General features: G+C 65.7%; 4 protein-coding genes across 8 annotated transcripts; 1 reads left to right on the top strand and 3 right to left on the bottom strand.

Annotated features, from left to right (window-relative positions):
• Positions 1–16: 16 nt before the first annotated feature.
• LOC134053417 (splicing factor 3A subunit 2-like) lies at positions 17–805 on the bottom strand. Its single transcript, XM_062508439.1, has one exon. It carries the CDS (start codon positions 803–805, stop codon positions 17–19), a length of 789 nt encoding a protein of 262 aa, XP_062364423.1.
• On the top strand, positions 530–8780 carry FAM171A2 (family with sequence similarity 171 member A2). The gene is made up of 9 exons (XM_062508501.1): positions 530–915; positions 3623–3850; positions 4602–4694; positions 4842–5000; positions 5087–5263; positions 5367–5483; positions 5806–5932; positions 6478–7749; positions 8513–8780. The coding sequence occupies exons 1-9, from the start codon at positions 831–833 to the stop codon at positions 8565–8567; spliced, it is 2313 nt and encodes a 770-aa protein (XP_062364485.1). The 5' UTR covers positions 530–830; the 3' UTR covers positions 8568–8780.
• Positions 8781–8885: 105 nt separating this feature from the next.
• Positions 8886–14190, bottom strand: GRN (granulin precursor). 5 transcript variants are annotated; one of them, XM_062507973.1, is made up of 13 exons: positions 14143–14190; positions 13250–13353; positions 13105–13176; positions 12922–13006; positions 12738–12841; positions 12508–12655; positions 12328–12434; positions 11651–11765; positions 11474–11571; positions 10672–10914; positions 9688–9930; positions 9093–9374; positions 8886–9022 (listed from the first exon to the last, which is right to left on the bottom strand). In XM_062507973.1, the coding sequence occupies exons 2-13, from the start codon at positions 13337–13339 to the stop codon at positions 8924–8926; spliced, it is 1686 nt and encodes a 561-aa protein (XP_062363957.1). In that variant the 5' UTR covers positions 13340–13353; positions 14143–14190; the 3' UTR covers positions 8886–8923. The 5 variants fall into 5 exon arrangements, with proteins under 5 accessions (XP_062363957.1, XP_062363958.1, XP_062363959.1 ...); XM_062507974.1 differs by lacking the exon at positions 14143–14190 and adding an exon at positions 14063–14140; XM_062507975.1 differs by lacking the exon at positions 14143–14190 and having other exon boundaries at positions 11651–11726; positions 13250–13422.
• A 989-nt stretch (positions 14191–15179) lies between these two features.
• On the bottom strand, positions 15180–17804 carry TMEM98 (transmembrane protein 98). Its single transcript, XM_062508157.1, has 6 exons — positions 17674–17804; positions 17101–17232; positions 16819–16852; positions 16382–16497; positions 15911–15970; positions 15180–15387 (listed from the first exon to the last, which is right to left on the bottom strand). The coding sequence occupies exons 1-6, from the start codon at positions 17802–17804 to the stop codon at positions 15180–15182; spliced, it is 681 nt and encodes a 226-aa protein (XP_062364141.1).
• Positions 17805–19794: the final 1990 nt, after the last annotated feature.

Raw genomic sequence — 19794 nt, 5'->3', positions numbered from 1 at the left:
TGGTACCGTGGGTGGGTCACAGTACCGAGGTCAGTCCCAGGGATGGGACCGGATGATCAGGGCAGTGCCAAGGGCCAGTCCCGAAATGCTGCTGCCGTACCGGGGGTCGACACTGAGGCTCAAGGAAGTACTGCGAGTGGGTCCTGGGATGCTGGCGCCGGTACAGGGGCAGTCCTGAGATGACGGTGTCTGTACAATGTCCCCGTCCCGGGGCTTGGAGAGGAGCCGAGAATGGGTGCCGGGAGGCCTGTGCGGTACCGGGGACAGTGCAAGGCTGCCGGTGCCAGTGCGGGAGTGAGTCCTGCAGTGCCGGGTCCCGGTCCTGGTCTCGGGGTGGTATCGGGGGTGGATACAGCGGGGCGGGATCGGTACCGGGGTTAGTGCCGGGGCTCGAGGCAGTGTCAGAGGTGGATCCGGGGGTCGGTGCCGATGTCGGGGGTGGGTCCTGACATACCGCTGCCGATAACAAGGTCAGTCCTAGGATGCCGGTGACGGTACCGAGTCCCGGTCCAGGTCCCGGCGAGGGGTATCGGTGACTATTGCGGTACCGATGATGGGTCCCGGGTCTCGGTGGAGACGAGACCCGCAGGGGTCGTAGGGGGCGACCGGGGGTGGGGCGGTGCCAGAAGTCTGGGGCGGTGCCGGGGGCGTTGGCCTGGGAGTCTCGGGGCGGTGCCGAGGGTGGTCCCGGTGCCGGGGCGGTGCCGCTCCGGGGGTGGGCATTGGGCGGCCGTGCCCGGCGGCTCCGGCAGGTGGAGCCCGGTCCCCGCGGCGGGCGGGCGGACGGGCCGGGCGGGCCGGGCATGGCGGGGTAACGGCGCGGACCCACCATGCGGCCCCGCCGCCTCCTGCCGCCGCTGCCGCCGCTGCCGGTGCTGCTGCTGCTGGCGGCCGCGGGCGGGCGGCGGGCGCGGGGCGCGGCGGAGCCGGGAGCGCACGGTGAGAGCGGCCTTTGTGTGCGGGGCGGGGGGCGCCGCCGGCAACACCCCCGCCGCCCTCCCCGCCCGACCCCCGCGCCCACATCCCCCCGGCATCCCTTGGCTCCCAACCCCTGCCCCGTACCGCCCCAGCCTGACCAACACCCCAACTCCCCCATACCCGCCCGATCCCCGCACCGACATTCCCCCGACATCCTTTGAACCTAATCGCCCCCCCCGCGCACTATCCCCGATCGATCCCCAGCACCCGACCCCCCATCCCTGCCCGACCCTGGCCCCGACATCTCCCCGGCATCCCTTGGCTCCGTCACTCCCTCAGCAACACCGGCCCCCTCCCGACCCCCGCCCCGACACTCCCCGGCAGCCCACGGCTCCCCCCACACCCATCCCCGTCCGCCCCCGCCCCGAATCCCCACGATCCTAACACCCCCATCCCCTCCCGGTCTCCCAGCCCCCCCGGCTCCGACACCCCATTCTTGACCACCCGCCCCACCCCCCCCCCCCCCACCCCGGCACCCGCGCCCCCCGTCCACTGTCCCCGTCCATCATCCGTCCATCCCCGGCTCTGTGTCCGGCCGCACCCCCCGTCTGTCTGTCTGTCTCCCCCTCCCCGGGCGGTTCTGACCGCAGGCGAGCAGAAGGTGATGGGTGGGGGGCCTGAGCAGTGCCAGGTGGTGCAGCTGGTAGGGTGGGGGTCATGGACAGAGCTTGGGGGGGCACAAGAGGATGGGGGTGGTCCCAGACCCTGGGGTACAGGATGGTGAGGGGGGGTTCCGGGCAGCGCCAAGGGTTCGTGATGATGGGTGGACGTCACAAACCAGGGGGTGAAGGAAGTTGGGTGGGGATCGTGGACAGAGCTTGGGGCTGCAGGAGGGTGGGTGGAGGTCCTGAGCAGAGCCTGAGGGTGTCTGATGGTGGGTGGAGGTCCCAGGTCAGGGGGTGCATGATGGTGGGTGGGCTGGGGGGTCCTGAGCAGCACCTGGGGGAGCAGGATAGTGGGGGATGCATCCGGTAGGCAGGGTGGACCTTGGGGTCCCCGTGACCCCCTCCTGCACCGCACACCCTCCTGGCAGAGCCCCTGTGCCTGGGTGAGGCGTGCCCGGGAGTCAGAGGGGGGCTGTGGGGTGAGGGGGAGTCCCTGACCCGTCCTGTCTGTTCTGGCTCAGCTCTCCCGCTGGCGTCACCCCTGCCCGTCCCCGCTCCCGCGGGGTGACAGGCATGACAGGGCTCCTCACTGCCACCCCAGGGCCTGGCACCCCCTGCCCCTCTCACGGGACTGTGGGGTCACACTAGGAGGCACTGGGGTCACACTGGGAGGCACTGGGGAGCCAGCGAGGGGCCAATGTGCCTCGCGGTGGCCGTACCACCCTCTTGGGACCCTTTGGTGATGGTGGGGGGACAGAGAATGGGGACGGGGATGGCCATGCCTGTGGCCCCGCGCTGGGGGGGACACTGTGGCCACCCCCTCCCCGGCGGACACCGGGGGTGGTGCCAGCTGTCCCCCGGCAGCTGCGGGTGGCCGGCGTGTGGCCGCGGGGACATTGCTGCCCACTGTCCCCGCCATGCGGGGGGCCACCCCCAGCCTCTCCATTCCTGAAACTCGCTCCCTCCGCCCTTTCGCATCGCTGGAGCAGCTGCTGCGAATTTTCCCCCCTCGCCCATTGCCACATCTGGGCCGCATCTGCGCCGGGGCGGGTCGGGGAGGGGTGCCTGGTGGAGTGGGGGGTTCTGGGGGGCCGGAGCTGTGGGGGGCCGGGCGGGAGCCCCGGGGCACGGGATGAAGGAGGTCGTTGCCTGGGCGACGGCGCTGGAGCCGGGACCGCTGCCAAGGGCTGCGGATCATGCGCAGGATTACGCTGGCTCGGGGGGGCCGGGGGCACACGGGGATTTAGGGTCCCCCCTCGCTGGAGCCGGACCCTGCAGTGGGGACTTGCTGGGGGGATCCCTCTCTGCTACTGGTGGGGCCTGCTGGGGTCGAGACCCCCTGACCTTGGGACAGGTGTGAGCGGCACCCTGGGGGTGGCCTCTAGTGGGGGGTTGAGAGTGACGTGACTGGGTACACCCACCCGGGGCGACGAGGCACCCTGGGGCCAGGGGCTCCCTCAAGGGGCACAGGGTGGGCACAGCAGTGATGCTCACACCACCTCAGGACAGTGCCTGCAGCCTACTGGGGAGCACCTGTGACCTGGGTACCTGTGGCCCACCTGGGTGGTGGCTGTGATCTTCTGGGAGTGGTGGGCACTGGGATGGGTCCCACCACCTACTAGGATGGTGGCCATGACCTATCAGGATGGTGCCCGTGGCTTTCTGGGATGACGCCTGTGACCTGTCAGGGTGGGTTCTACCATCCTGTTTGGATGGTGACCATAATCCACTGGGACAAGTCCCATCACCTGCTGGAGTGGTGACTGTCACCCATCAGAATGGTGGCTGTGATGGTGGCCATGACACCCCTGGGATGGTGGCCATGAACCACTGTCATGGTGGCTATGCCCCCTGGGGCGGTGTCTGTGACCCCCGGCTTGTGTCCCACCATCTGCTGGGGTGGTGGCTGTGCCCGCTGGCTTTGTGGCTGTGACTCCCGAGGTGTGTCCCATCCAGCCTGTCCCCTGTGCTGGTGCTGCTGCGGGGGTGCTCTGCCTGTGCCTGTGCCCATGCTGGTGTCCCCGCCCGTGTCCCTGCAGAGGTGCTGCTGCGGGTGCAGGTGTTCGAGAGTGGGACGCTGGCCCCGCTGGCACAGGCGGCCCTGGATGTGTTTGGCGCCCGCAGCGCGCTGGCAGCCGGGACCACTGACCACACAGGCACCGGGGTCCTGCCCGTGCCCTACCGCTTGGGCTCCTGGCTACTTGTCACTGCCGCACGCCGTGGATACGTCACCGCCTCAGTCCCCTGGCGCGTCACCAAATTGCCACGTGAGTCACCAGGACCCCCAACCTGGGGGTGACCCCAGTGCCTTCCTGGATGTCTCTGGTTGGGGGTCCCTAGTCCCTTACTGGGGCCTCTAAGTCTGACTGGGGGGCACAATCCCTTCCTAAGGGGATTTGAGCCATAATGGGGCATCCCAAATCTCTTCCTGAGGGTTCTGGGTCTGACTGGAGGTCCTAAATTCCTAACTGGGGGGCTTTGAGTTCTGGTGTGGGGTCCTTGGTCCCTTACTGGGACCCCCTTACAGGGGACCACTAGTAGGTTTCTGTGTAGGGGTCCCTTACAGAAGGGTGTTTGGGAGGGGTCTGGCCCCTTTGGGAGGGGACAACCATGTCCTGGTGGCCCCCAAGTTCCCTCATCCCACCAGTAGGAGAGGTCACCTTGGGGGGTGGCACACATGGGAGCACTCAGCTGGGGAGGTGGGAATTTGGGGTACAGGGATTGTGGGGTGCAGGATGGGGAGGGGGAAATGTGGGGTGCTAGGATGAACTGATACACGGACAGGGATGGAGGGTGCATGGATGGGGTTGTGGAGAGGGTGACTCCACCTGTTCCTCCTGTCCCTGTCCCCAAATGCACCTCACACCTTGCTGTCTGCCCCTTCCCCACCACCTCTGCAGACCCCATCTCCCCCCTTCTCCCCATCAGTCCTTCCAAGCTGGGGAGGACTGTGTGTGTATTTTTGAGGTCCAGGTGTGTGTATTTTGGGGTGCCCCATCACCCCCTTTTCCCTTGCAGTCTATGCCTCCATCAGCCTCTACCTGCTCCCAGAGCGCCCGGCCACGCTCATCCTCTACGAGGACCTGGTCCAGATCCTCCTGGGATCCCCAGGTGAGACACGGGGATAGCAGTGGGTGACACCACCGGCCCCCTTGGGTGCTGCCACCTGCCCTATGCTCCCCAGCTGAGCCATGGGGTTGGAGCTGGGTGGCACCACCAGCCCCCCCCCCAGGTGCTGCCACCGCCGTGTCCCTGCAGGTGGCCGTGGGCAGCCGTGGGCGCAGTTCCCACGGCGGGCAGCCCGCCTGCCCCGCAGCTCCACCTACAGCCAGCTCGCCGCGTCCCTCACCGCCGCCTCCGGGCCCAGCCTGGCCCGCGCCTTCCCCGCCTTCCTCGGGGTCGAGCAGGACGGCAGCGGTACGGGGGACACCGGGGACTCGGGGAGTGGGGGGCACACTCCATGTGGCCCCCCCTTAGGGATGTCCCCGTCCTTGTCCCCGCAGCCAATGGCACCTGGCTGGAGCTGGCGCCGGTGGCGGCTGTCAGCGTCCACCTGTTCACCGGGAACGGGACCGAGGTGCCGCTGGCTGGCCCTGTCCACCTGTCCGTCCCTTTGGCCCCTGACGCCGCGGCCGTGGTGGCCACCAGTGTGCCAGCCTGGAGGTTTGACCACAAGAGCGGTGAGTGCTGAGTGGGGGGTGGCAGAGGGGGACACAGTTCCTGCTGGGGGCTGCTGGGGGTGTGATGAGTTTGTGGGGGTCTCAGCCCGGTGTGTCCTCACAGGACTGTGGGTCCGTAACGGGACGGGGCTGATCAGAAAGGAAGGCCGGCAGCTCTACTGGACATTCGTGTCCTCCCAGCTAGGATATTGGGCAGCAGCTCTGCCTTCCCCCAGCACAGGTAAGGTGAAACCTATGGGTGCCCTCCCAGCCTGTGTCCCTTGGCTCTGGGGACAGGCTGGCTGGGGAGGGGGTGGCAGCACCTTGGGGTGCTTCCTTCTCCAATGCCCCTGTCCCAGGGCTGGGACTGCTTTTAGGTTCTCCTGGTGGGGTGGGGGCTGATTGCATTGTCCCCAGGCCTGTCTGAGGCTGTGGGAACATAACAGCCCCCTGGGGTGCTCTGGTGGGGGGTTTCCTTTGCCCCTCTGTCCCAGGGCTCTTCAGGGGCAGCCCCTCAGGGTATACTCCTAGGGGGTGCCCCCCTCTGATCCTGTTGTCCCCAGGGCTGGTGGCGATGGCAGCGGGTGTGACAGACATCACCACCTACCACACCATCTTCCTCCTCACCATCCTGGGTGCCCTGGCCCTGCTCGTCCTCATCCTCCTCTGCCTCCTCATCTACTACTGCAGGTCAGCACTGGCTGCGTCCTGACCATGGTGGGGGGTGGGAACAGAACCTGATATTCCATGTGGGAATGGGGTGCAGCACCCACCTGTAACCCCTGGGTGCTCCATAGCTGGGGGGTACCATTTCCTAGCACCCTATAACTGGTTATGGGAAGGGGCAGCATCCTCCTGGTACCCCTGGGTGCCCTATATCTGGCTTTAGGAAGGGGGGCACCACCCCACGGCACCCCCAGGTGCCCTAGACCTAATTATGGGGAAGGAACACCACCCTCCTGGCACCCTTGAGTGCCCTGTAGCCATTTTGGAGGAGTCACCGCCCCTTGGAACCCCCAAACGCCCTATAGTTGGCTATGGGGAGGAGGTGCTCTTTAGCTGGATTTGGGAGCCAGACACCAATCTCCAGAACCCCTGGGTGTCCTATGGCTGGCTTGGGAGGGTGGACCAGCACCCTTGGATGCTCTATTGCCCCCTCCCCTAGCTCCTTCCAGCAGGCGAAGGAGGAGGGGACAGGGGGACCCCCGACCCCACGTGCCCCCGTCTCCCTGCAGGCGGCGGTGCCTGAAGCCGCGGGCGCAGCACCGCAAGCTGCCGCTGCCGGGGCCGCTGGACGCGGCGCGCCGGGACCAGGCCACCTCGGTGTCCCAGCTGGACCTCCTGTGCGGGGGCAGCCACCTGGAGACCGCCTCCTCGGGGGGGGATACCGACCTGCCCACCCCCAGCCTGCCCCCCTCGACCCGCGAGCTGACCCCCGCCCGGCCGGACTTCTTCCAGCCGTCGGCCCCCGCCCCGCTCCGGGCCGGCCCCCGGCCTTCCGCCGCCACGCTGGGCCCCCGCCGCCGCCAGCCCCCGGCCCACGAGGACTACGGGCGCCCCGGCGAAGCCTTCGGCCTCCGGGCGGCCCGCTCGGTGGACGGGCTGCAGCCGCCCGACGAGCATCCCCGGGGCACCCCCGCCTTCCCCCCGCGGCCCCCCTCGCCCTCGTTCTCCCGATACGGGGCGCAGCCGACCGAGCACCCGCTGCCTGAGCCGCCCCCGCGCCCGCCCTCGCTGGCCCCCCCCGGCCCCCTGCTGCTCTGCGGCCCCCTGGACCGGGGCGGGGGGCCCGAGGATGTTTACCGGGGGGTGATGCCCACGCTCCTCATCCCTGCCCGCTACATGCGCCTGGCCCCCGGCGAGCCCGAGGGTCCCCCCGAAGCCGATGGGGGACCCGGTTCGACGGCGGCGACGGCCGCGCCCCCGCCCCCACCATCCTCCGGGCAGCCCTTCGAGGAGGGGGAAAATTGGGGCGGGGCTCGTGCCCCCCAGCCGGTGAGTGGCTCGGTGGCCATCCCGGTGCTGCTGGACGGGTCGGCGGTAGCCCAGCTCAACGGGGAGCTGCAGGCGCTGGCGGGGCAGCAGCTCCTGGAACTGGGGGGACCGCCACCCCCGAGGGCCTGGTTCGTGTCCCTGGACGGGCGCTCCTCCCAGGTTCGGCATTCCTACATCGACTTACAGGGCAGCGAGAGGGGCCCCGGCCCCGCGCCCCCTCCCCGCCTCTCCCGGGCTGCCGGAGGCGGAGAGGAGGACGGGGGGCCCCGGGCCCCGCTGCCCGCAGCCTCCCCCGAGGACAGCTCGCTGGCTCCCTTGCTGGAAGCGGGCAGCGGGGGGCGGCGAGGGGGGGGCAGCGGGCGCAGCAGCGCCAGCGAAGCCCCCCGAGACTCCCTGACCAGCCCCGAGGAGGAGGCGCTGGCCGAGGCGGGCGACGGGGGGGACGAGGGGGGCGACCGCAAGAGCCCCTGGCAGAAGCGGGAGGAGCGGCCTCTGATGGTCTTCAATGTCAAGTGAGTGTGGGGAGGGCGATCGCCTGGTCCCCGGGTGGGGGGCAGGTCCTGGGGCGTGCTGAGATGGTGGGGACGCCACTGCCATCACCACCTCAGTCCTCCACTGTCCTGCCCGGCCACTGTCTCCTCCCACCACCATCCTCTGTCATCACTGTCCCATCGCTGTGACATCCCACTGCCATCTCATCCCACCACCATCCCATCCGTCATCCTGTCCCATCAATCCCATCCCACCACAATCTCACAGCCATCATCTCATCCCACCACTGCTATCCCACCCTCCCACCATCCTGTCCTGACTGCCATGGTCCCATCTTACACTGCCATGCCATCACATCATCCTGCCTTGTCACTGTCCTTTCCCACCACCGTCATAGCACGCCACCATCCTCTCCTGCCACCATCGTGTCCCCTCACTGTGCTACCCCACCACAATCCCTTTCCACCATCATCTCATCCCACCACCGCGGTCCCTTTCTGTCACCACCCCTCCCACTCGTCTCACCCATTCCAGCCCCTGTTCCTTGCCCAGCCCCTCCCAGTGTCCTGCCGTGGACATCCTGCCACACCCAGGCCACCCGTATCCCCCTCTGCTTGGGACACCCACCCTGTGCCACCAGGCTCTGCCACATGAGATACTGCTGTGTCTGTCCCCTCTGAGTCCCACCCTAACATCACCATCCACTCCGCTCTTTTGGGGGTGGGAACTGCATACTTCCTGTTCCCCCAATCCTGAGCCATGTCCCCACTTGTGTCCCTGCAGGACAGGGGGGTCTGGCACTGCCCCCCGAGCCAGTGGTGCCTCCAAGCTGCCATAGGAGCCAGGGAGCCCCTATCCCCCCACCCTCATCCCCCTTTGGATTTTAACTGTGTTTCTAAACGTTTTCTACGTGGCGAGGATGAAGAGGGGTCATTGGGGCCAGGCTGGCAGAGGGGGGGCCATGGGGACCCCCCCGGGTGCCAGGCTGGGCAGGGAGCTGTGGCCTGCACCTGCCTGCACGTCCTGCCTGCTCCTTAGAGGCATTAATATATTAAACACACAAAACCCCCCCGCCTCTGCCTCCTGCCTCCGTTTCCCCCTTGCCAGAAGCCATTAATGGACTTTGTCCTAGAAACCGTTTATTGGGGTGGTGGCACTCGGGGGGTGGCAGCGGTGGTGGTGTCTCCAGTGACATCAGGGCAGGTCCCAGTGCTGGGGGCTGCACCCCCAGCCCGCCCTGGTGCAGCGGGACCCCGGGGGGCAGCAGTGGCGGCCGTCAGAGCAGCAGGAGCCCTGCAGAGAGAAAGGGAGTGAGGAAGGGGTGATGCCACACCCATCCCCACCCTGGTGTACCCCCACTCACCTGGGCGAAGGGGCAGCACCCCCAGGAGCCTCCTCGGGCCTGGCAGCACCGCTGGCCCCTGTGGCAGGAGCCGGTGGCACTGCAGGGCATGAGGCCACCTGAGTGGCCGGTGGCTCGCAGGGGGACTGGGGGTGCCCAGTGAGGGGCTGAGGGGGCCTGGCGTGGGGCTGCAGTGGTTGGCACTAGTGGGGTGGGTGCCAGCAGCTTCTCACAGCTCTCGGTGGCCAGGTTGCAGGTGTAGCCCCGGGGACAGCAGTGCTGGTGGTCCCCGCAGCAAACGGCCTGGGGGATACACAGCATGGGGTCAGTGCGGGACACAAGTACATCAGGGACCCAGGTACCTGGGTGTCCACAGCAGAGCCCCAGGGACAGTGCCAAACCCTGTCTCCAAGGTGTCCACAGAGCCTCCACGGAGGGGACCAGTGACAAATGCGGGAGTGTCCCATGTCCCTGCCCCTCCCAGCCCTGCTTGTCCCCAAAGGGCCATCCCTACAGTCACGCTCTGTCCCAACCCCTCTCCATTCCATTCTGAAGTCCTCATTCCCCAGGACAATATCCCACCCCAGGACCCCAAGCCCCAGGGACTCCTCCACACCTGCTCGAGGGGGCAGCACCCCCAGGTGCCCAGGCTCAGCTGGCAGCATGTGCTCCCATCAGGACAACTCGTCTTTTCATCACAAATGACATTCCCTGATGTCACCTGTCGCCCCCGGGGCAGCGCCGGGGTCTTGCGCACCCAGGGCTGGCGGGTGCCCCCCTCCTGCAGGCAGCTGCCCCCCTCAGGGTCGCAGGTGTAGCCCTGGGGGCAGCAGTGCACGTGGTCGGGGCAGCAGACGGCCTGGGGGGCAAAAAAGGGGGCTGAGCATAGGGGACCCCCAGCAAAACAGCTGGGGACATCCAGGGGACAAGTCCCCTCCTGCCTGTTCCTGCCCTCCCCTGTTCCATGTGCCCCCTAGACCCAGTCTGGCTCCATTCCCACTTTGAAGGGGACAGATACGGTGACCCCCTCATGATGCCTCTGACCCTCTGTGGGACACAGGAACGTCCCTGAGCACCCTCATGTCCCTGAGCACCCCCTTGGCCTTGTATGCCTTTGTCACCTCCTGCCACTGGAGCCCCAAACTGGTCTCAGTTACGAGAGGGGGATCTGACTGGGAATGGGGGACAGCAAAGGGGCCCTGTGCCCCATGGGAACAGGGGTTTGGAGCCTATCCTGTCCTTCCTGGAGAACAACGGACATCTGTCCTCATCCTTCAAGCAGTAAAGGGGGACACCTGGCCTTGACCCTCCTGGGGAAAAGGGAACATTGGCCTTTGTCCCCTCAGGGGACAGGAGACCCCCACTCCATGGGGCTGTTGAGGGGGACAGGCAATCGCTGTGCCCTGCTGAACCTTCTCATGTCCCCCAGTCAGGTGCTCCACTCAGGTCCCTTGAGCCATGTCCCCTCTTTCAAGGACACCCCAGGACCCCCTGGAATCTCTGCTCAGTCTAGCACCCCACATTCCCATGAGTGCACCCCTGTGTCCCCCCACCCCACACAGCCATGGACCTCCATGGCCATGGGCAGAGCGCCCCACACCTGCTCGAGGGGGCAGCACCCCCAGGTGCCCAGGCTCAGCTGGCAGCATGTGCTCCCATCAGGACAACTCGTCTTTTCATCACAAATGACATTCCCTGATGTCACCTGTCGCCCCCGGGGCAGCGCCGGGGTCTTGCGCACCCAGGGCTGGCGGGTGCCCCCCTCCTGCAGGCAGCTGCCCCCCTCGGGGTCGCAGGTGTAGCCCTGGGGGCAGCAGTGCACATGGTCGGGGCAGCAGACAGCCTGGGGGGCAAAGATGGGGGCCTGAGAACAGGGGACCCACCCCCCAGGTTACAAGAGGGGGGATAAAAGTGTCCCCTCCTGCCCATTCCTGTCATCCCCACTCCCCACCCCTGCCCCACCAGTGAGGAAGGGGGAATATGGGGAGCCCCTCATCATTCTTGACCTCCACTCTCAGTGGAACTCAGGAACTTCCCTGAGCATCCCAGTGGCTTCATGTGCTTCGCTACCTCCCACCACTGGAGCCACAAATTAGTCCCAGTTAGTACAGGGGGTCTGACTGGGGGATGCCAAAGTGACTCAGTGTCATCCCCGTGGGACATCAGGGAATGGGAGCCATCCTGTGGGACAGGGGACATCTCCCAGTCCTGGAGGTGCACAGGGGACCCCCCCATCCTTTTCCCTCCCAAAGTGGATAGGGGACATCAAATCTTGTCCAGGGCAAGTACAAGCAACCCCCAGCCTTGTCCTTCTCAGTGGAACAAGATACAGCTGTTCTCATCCCACCCAAGAGGACAGGGCATATCTACTTGTCCTGGGGGGCACAGGAGACCCCCCATACCTGCTCGAGGGGGCAGCATCCCCAGGCCCCTGAGCTGAGCCGGCAGCATGTGTTCCCATTGGGACAGCTCGTCTCCTCATCGCACTTGACATCATGAGCTAGGGACAGGGGACAGTCAGGGCTTGTGTCCCCTCCCTGGGACAGGACAGGGCATGGTTGCTCTCGGGGCAGTCTTACCTCGGGGCAGTGCAGCCAGGGGTGCAGAGCCCCCCAGGGAGGTGCAGGTGGAGTGGACCAGGTCACAGGTGGTGCCCTGGGGACAGCAGTGCTGCCTGTCACTGCAGCACACAGCCTGGGGGGAGACACGGGATGACAAGGACCCTGGGGAGAAGGACTGGGTGTGCACAGCCAAGGGGGGAATGGCATAGGGTGCCCGGGGTACAGTGCAGAGCACCTGGTATGGGGGACATGGCACAGGGTGGGGTGTCCAGGGCCCCCTGTTCATCACAGATACCCAGCAAGTCATGTCTGGTGTGGGATGATTGGGACAGGGTGCCTAAAATAGGGTGCCCGGCATTGCTGTGGGGTCCTTGGGATTGGGATGCCCAGAATGGCATGCCTGCGTGGACTGCTATGGGTGAGTGGTGTGTGTTGGGGGTGTGGGGTGCCTGGTTTGGAGTTCTCAGTGAAGGGTGGTTGGCTTGGGGTGCCTGGCACAGGCTGTCTGGCAAGGGGTGCTTGGTTTGGTGTGCCTGGTGGAGGATGGCCAGAATTTGGGTGTCTGGCATGGGGTGCTTGGTTTGGGGTGTTCAGTGAGGGGTGGCTGGTTTGGGGTGCTGGGCACAGGAGGTTTGGCAGAGCTGTCCATCCCACGGTCCCCATCCCAGGGTGGTGACAGCTGTGCCAGCACTCACGTTCTGCAGGGGACAGCAACCGTACTGTGTTGGGGACAGCTGGCAGCAGGTCGCCCCATCGGGACAAGCTGAGTGGCCATCGGGACACAGCACCTGGCGCAGTGCAACTGAAGGGACACACAGTGTCACCGTGTCCCCTCTGAGGGCACAGCGAGGCCACCCTGAGGGGACACTCCTTACCTGGGGCGGGAGGCTGGCGCTTCCAGGCGGGGAAGGCTGTGCTCAGGGGGACATCAGTGTCACCATTGGTGGACACACAGCGCCCGTGGGTCAGGTCGCAGATGGTGGCATGGGGACAGCAGTGCACCTTGTCAGCACAGCATGAGGCCTGTGGGTGCCAGCCATGCTTGTCACAGCAGTGTCCATGCCAGGCTCCGCCCTCAGTGTCCCCATGCCCCCACACCCCATACCTGGGGCATGGGGCAGCACCCCCAGGCACCGCTGCTTGTCACACAGCATGTGGCATCATCAGGACACTCGGACTGGCCATCAGGACAGGGAACAGCACGGGGGGCTGCAGAGACAGGTGAGGCATCCCCATGTCCATCCTGTCCCCTTGAGGCCCACCCCTGCCCCCCACCCATGTCCCCGTACCCAGGTCTGTGACACAGGACTCCCCATCAGCACCGCAGTGGGATCCTCGTGGGCAGCAGTGGTGGCCCCCGGCACAGGGGACACTCTGGTGAGAAAGAAGGGGGTGGGAGGGCAGGGGGTCAGGGAGTGCCCCCAAATGGCAGGGAGAGGAGGGGAAACTGAGGCACAGGGGAGGGGGCTCACCTCTGGCAGCTGGCAGCTGGTGGGGCAGGATGAGCTGTCCTGGCACCCCACTGCACTGCGGGCAGGCAGGGCCTGAGGGGGTACATGGAGGGGTTATCATCCCCTACTGAGGCCCCCCCAACCCCCCCAAACCCTGAGCACTGACCTGGGTGACGGGGCAGGGTCCCCCATGGGGACAGGGCAGCTGGGCCCCCACGCCAGCCAGGGCCACCCATAGCAGCAGGAGGGTCCTCATGGCTCTGGGTGCACCTGTGGGACCCCCCGCCCCGAACCGCCCAGCCTCAGTTTCCCTTCTCACTGAGTGGGCGGGCAGTTCTGCCTCCCAAATCTCACTTCTTGTTCAAGCCATGTGTTGGGAAAGTCCCAACCCTAACCCTAACTCCCCACTTTCCTGAGCCCCCCACTTTCCCCAGCCCCTCACCCCGGGGTGCTGGGGGAACACTGCGGTGTGTGGCACCCCAACCACACCCCGATAACATCTCCCTGCGGCGCCGGACGGGGCCCCCCCCGCCGCTCCCCCCGCCACTTCCACAATCACTTTCACTTCCCTTTCCCCGCTGCCGACACCTCCCGCCTCGGCCAGGGCTCTCACGGGGGGGTTTGTGTCCCATGGCGGGAGCTCTGCTCCCCGGCTCGGGTGACCCTGCACCCCCCATTCCTGCGATCCCCCCAGGGCAGGGCTCGGCTCTATCCCCCGCCATCCCGGGTCACCAGACCAGTTGTTCCCAGCGTTCCCAGTGCTCGCAGCATGCCTCCCAGTAGGGACTCCCAGGACCTCCCAGTGTTCCCCCATGACTCATTATCTCCCAGTGGACCCCGTTACTCCCAGTTCCTCCCAGTACGTCCCCATGCTCCCAGCACCTCCCAGTCGTCCGTATGACTCCCAGGTCACTCCACTACCTCCCAGTGGCCCCCGTGACTCCCAGTGCTCCCAGCACCTCCCAGCGGCTCCCAGTACCTCCCAGCTATGCCCGTGTCTCCCAGTGCTCCCAGTCCGTTCGAGTCACCCCGTGACCCCCGGCGCCTCCCAGTACCCACCAGCGTTCCCAGTTCCCTCTCCCACTCCCAGCCGCAAGCCCCGCCCCGTCCCGCTGGCCGCAAGCCCCGCCTGCAAGCACTCATTGGCCGCCCACAGCGGCCGCCTCGCCCCCATTGGCCATCCCGGGGTGAGGGGGCGGGCACAGCTGCCTCCTCAACGTCATCACGTGATGGGAGGTCACGTGACCCCCGGGTTCCGTCGCTGCGACCAGGGGGGCTCGGCCGGACCCCCAGACCAATGCCCGGGGCACACGGACCCCTCTGTCCGAGACAGGGTCCCCTCTGCCCGCAGTCTTGACCTTCCCTGTGCGGTCCCGGACCCGTCCCGGGACACAGACCCCCCCATCCAGGTCACAGACCCCCCACTCGGTCCTGCTGAACTCTCCAGACCTCGTACCCAGGGCAGTCAGCACCCCCAGACCACCCTAACCCCCAAATCCTCCCCAACTCCCTCAAGCTTCCATCAGCCCTCACAGCCCCCTCCAGTCCTCCCCGACCCTCCCAAAACTCCAATCTTTGTGCCCTCAACTCCCCCACCCTCCCAATGCCCACAAGTGCCCCTAAATGCTCTCCAAATCCACTCCAACTCTCTATGCCCCAAAGACCACTTCAACCTCTCCAACCCTTCCCAAAATTTCCAACTGCACTCTCCAAGCCTTTCCCACCCCTGCAAGTTCTCCTAAATCCTCTCCAGTGCCAATGGCCCTCCAAACCCCCCTCCACCTCCCCAAACCTCTCTTCCGACCGACCCCAAACTCTCAGCTTCCCCTGGCAACCTTTCTCCATACTCCCTTCCAAATCCCCCAACCCCTCCAAATCCCCCTCCAACCCCACAAAAATCTGCTCTAAACACCTCAAACACCCTCCACACTCCCTCCAAGAGCCCCAATCCCTCCCTAGACCGCCAGCCTCCCCTTCAAAACTCCCGTTCTGCCCCCAGACCCGTCCCCATCTCCTTTCCATGCAGACATCACATCACCAGCTCATCCCAGAGCTGCCCGTGCCGGGGCCGGGGGCACATGCAGCCTTTATTGAGGTCAGATGGCTGACTGCTCCTGGCGAGGGGGCTCGGCGGGGGCCGGGGGTCGCTCAGGCTCGGTGGCCATGGCAGCCTGGCGCAGCACAGCCATGTGCTCCTCGGCAGCTGCCAGGGACCTCTCGACCCAGTGGCGGGCGGCCGGCTGGCGACAGGCACTGCGGGTCACCAGCACCAGGTGACTGACCGACAGCAGCAGCGCTGCGGCCCTGCGGGAACACCGGACTGTCACGGGGCTGTCACCGCCCTGTCACCTCCCTGCCCCATTGTGGCTTCCTCAGCAGCAGCGTGGCCCCCAGTTTGCCTGTCTGTGGTGACCAGGGACAGGACCCAGGGAATGGCTGGAGCTGTGTCAGGTGGGTTTAGGATGGAGCTCAGGGAAAGGTTCTTCCCCCAGAGGGTGCTGGGCACTGCCCAGGCTCCCCAGGGAATGGTCCCAGCCCCGAGGCTGCCAGAGCTCCAGGAGTGTTTGAACAGCACTGCCAGGGATGGACAGGGTGGGATTGTTGGGGTGTCTGTGCAGGGCTGGGGGTGGGACTGGATGATCCTTGGGGTCCCATCCCAACCTGGGATATTCTGGGATATTCTGGGATCTGCTCACACCAAGGGGCCTCCTCATCCTGCTGGGTCACCTGGGGGAGTCCCCAGAGGTGTGGTATGGGATGGAGTGGTGTCCCCACCCGCAGGTATCCCCCCACCCAGGAGTGTCCCCATCTTTCCCGCTGCTGTCACCTCGCATCCAGCAGTTTGGGGTCCAGCGGGGGGTACATGGATCTCACCACATCGTCCACCCTGTGGTGGGGACACGTTAACCCCAGGAGACACTGTGGTGACACCTCCAGCACACCCATCCTAGGCCTCAAGAGCCCTCTTAGAGCCCTTGGGACCCCCTAGAGCCCCAGGACTCCTCCCAGAGTCCCAAAATTACCCCAGGGCCCTGGGACACCTCCCAGAGTCCCCAGACACCCCTAAAGTCCCCAAGTTCCCCTCTAGAGTCCCCAGGGTCCCCTCCAGTGTCTCAGGACCCCCCCCTCCAGAGCCCCAGGACATCCCCAGAGCCCCTGTGACCCCTCCAGATCTACCCTGTCCCAAATATCTCAGGACCATCCAGAGCCCTGGAATCTTCCCCCCAGTCCCTGGGGATACCCCAAGCTACAGAGCCCCACCTGAGAGCCCAGGGACCCTCCAGACATCCCCTGTCACCTGGGGCTGATGCGCTTGGCCACCACGATGATGTCACCCAGGCTGGCCGGGGATTTCACGCGTGTGCCCGAGCCCATGGTCATGGCCACCAACTTCTCCGTCAGTGTGTGACAGATCTGGGGGACAGTGCTGGGCACTCAGCACCACCATCACTACCAGTGCCCCCATCACCACAAGTGCCACCTACCATCAGCACCAATGCCACCCATACCATCAATGTCACCATTGCCACCATTACCACAAGTGTTGCCCACCATTGCCACCAGTGTCAGTAGTGCCACTGGTACCACCACTGCCACCAGTGTGACCCTTGCCATCAGTGCCACTGATGGCACCATTGCCACCAGCTCTACCAGTACCACCAGTGCTACCACTGCCACTAGTGTCACTGGTACCACCAGTGTCACCACTGCCACCAGTGCCATGCCCTGACTCACCTTCAGGATGGCGATGCAGTGGGACACCAGACCCCTGTGGAGAGGGAGGAGGGTGAATCCACCTGTGTCCCCTATGCTCTGTCCTCGTCCCCCGTGTGTTCCCCCTCTTCTGCAAGCCCACATCCCATGTCCCTCACACCTCTGGGGACATTCCCACCCCAAGACCACCTTGAGGACCATCCCCATGGCTTGGTGACCTCCAAATCTGTCCCCTGCATCCCAAGATGGGGACTGATACTGCACAGGGGTCCCTAGCAGTGGGGGGCCACAGGGAACACTCACGAGGCATCCTCAACCCAGTCCTCATTCTCCAGGATGGCCTCAATGTGGGGGTTGGTGATGACCACGTCGTCCAGCTCCAGCTCCGAGGGCTCTGATGGCATTTCCGTGGTCCCCATCAGGTCCACGATGGGTCTGTCAAAGACATGGGGGACATCCCACCAAGGGCCATGACCTCGGGCTACCCCAATGGCCCTGATGCTGATGAACGTGTCCCCATCTTTGTCTCCCTGGTGATGTAGATGTGTCCCAAACTTCTTCCCTCTGATGATGCTGGACATGTCCCCTGCATCATCCCCCTGATCACAGTGGATGTGTCCCCATCTTTGTTCCCTGGATGATTTTGGACATGTCCCCAGCTTCGTCCCTTTGACGATGGCAGATGTGTCCCCATCTCTGTCCCCCTCATGATGGTGGGTGTGTCCCCATCTTTGACCCCCTGATGACCGTGGACATGTCCCCCACATTGTCTCCTTGATGATTCTGGATATGTCCCCAGCACCATCCCCAGCCCATGGGGGTTGGGGTCCCCCCTGGTGGGGACAGGGACGCTGCCTCCCCCATGGGGTCACTCACTTGGTATCGTAGTGGTGGCGCAGGTCCTTAGGGTGACAGTATCGCTGCCTGCACACCACGACCAGCGCCACGAAGGACGCCAGGAAGATGGTGGCCAGCACCCCGATGGCAACAATGACAACGGTCTCCATGGCTGGTCCCTGCTGGAGGGGCTCAGGTGTCTGGTGCCATCACAGCACACTGGGGATACAGTGACGGGGAGACCAGGGGGTTGCAACCCCACAGATGTTCTCCTCTCCATCCCAACACCTCAAAACATCCAGACAGGACCTGTTGTCACCCCCAGATGGATCCCTGTCCCCAGGGTCTTTCTAGAGGCAGTGTCACCGAGGGATGCGGTGACTCTGGGTGTGGGGTGCAGCAGGATTTGAGGAGCTGCCCTCATGCCATCACCATGGCCATGGGGACACGGGGACAGGAGAGCAAGACCTGGGACACAGGGGGGTGTGGGGACCCCCAGAGTGTGTCCTCGGGACCCCCACCCACAACCCTGTCCCAGCCTCCCTAGAGCCTGAACCTGATAGCGCCCCCAGAGCCTTTGCCTATGGGTCCTTGGGGACCCCAGAGACTGATCCCTATAGGGACATCCAGAGCCCCATGCCTACAGGGCCATAGGGGCACCCAGAGCCCGGTCCCTAAGGAGGACCCCCCTCCCCAGATCTGATTCCTATGAGATCATGTGTATCTCCTGAGCCCCCTTTCCATGGGGATTGCCCAAATCTGCTTCCAGTTGGGCTATGGGGACCCCCCAAGCCACCCCTGCTGCAGTAGCAGGGCCTCTGTGTCCCTGTCCCCACGGACAGCAGGACACCATCCATACCAGGCCCAGGGGACCTCCTGCCCCCATATGGACAGACTGGGTGTCCCTTTTGGGTTCCCACCCTCTGGGGGGACTCCACTGTGCCCATCCCATGGGCCGGGGGCTCCATCCCTGCCCTCCCTACCTGCTGCTGCCGGGAGGCACCGCCAGGCGGGACACGGGGACACACGGGGACGGTGCCACTTCCGTGCCGGGTGTGCAAACACTGCCAGCACCGACCTTTGCCCCCTGACTCACACCTGGGCCCCCCATAAAGGGGGGGGGGGGGGGGTGCAGGATGGGCCCCCCAAAACCCTCCAGCCCCACTGCTACCCCCTACCCTTTTTTTCTTTCTCCCCTAAATCCCATTGAATTTTAAGCCAGGTTTAGGGATTTGGCTTAGATTTCCAGCCTGGCTGCCTTTGTCCCTGAAACCCCACAAGGCTGGGGACAGTGAGGGGGGGACAGGGTGGCTCTCCCCGCCTCTCCCTCCACTTTCTCACTGCGATTAAAGCCTTAAGAGGGATTTTGGCTGCCAAAGCTGCTTTTGCTGTAACCACCTGGTGCCTGGTCCTGGGGGGGGGGGGGGGGGGGGGGGGGGGGAGCACAGCCCCGGAGGTTTCTCCAGGCCCCCCAAAGTGTCCCCAGCGGTGTCCCTGTCCCGGCTGGGCTGGGGTCGGACCCTGCCTGTGCAGCACCAGGGAAGGTGGGACCTGGCACCAAGGGGAAAGGGGAAATCTGTGGAGGGTGGGCACTGGGAGAGGGGGTCCCTGCTGGGGGCTTTGGGGGGTTCTGGGACGGGGAGATACTGCTGGAGGGTCTGGGGGCTTGCTGCTGGGAGGGCCCTATGAGGATGGGGGGGCTGGTGCTGGGGGGGCGTCCGGAGAGTCCCTGTGAAGGTCTGGGGGGAGGTGGGAGCTGCTGGGGGGTGCTGGGGGTCCCGTGAAGCTCTGGGAGGGAGGGTGAGCTGCTGAGTGGGTCCTGTGAGGATCTGCTGGTGGGGGCTGCGCTGTTCAGGAGGTCCGGGGGCTCTGTGAGTGTCTGGGGGGTGTGTGGGGATCGCTGCTGGAGGGAGACCCGGGGTGTTTGTCCGGGGGGACATGGGAGGGGGTCGCTGCCGGCAGCTCCCGGTCCCACATAGTCCCGGTTACCGGGGGGGAGCACGGGGTTGATGGGGCCCGGCCTGGCCCTGGGGACCCCTCCGGGGGTCCGGGGGGAGGTGGGGGTCTCTGGGGGGGTCCCGGCACGGCTCTATGGGAGGGATCGCTCCCAGGGGTCCCCTACAGCGCCTGGGGTCCCGTGGGGGGTTGGAGGATGGCTGG

The sequence above is a fragment of the Cinclus cinclus genome, chromosome 24, assembly GCF_963662255.1.
Source record: "Cinclus cinclus chromosome 24, bCinCin1.1, whole genome shotgun sequence".
NCBI lineage: Eukaryota > Metazoa > Chordata > Aves > Passeriformes > Cinclidae > Cinclus > Cinclus cinclus.
This window is presented reverse-complemented; position numbering and strand designations above follow the sequence as displayed.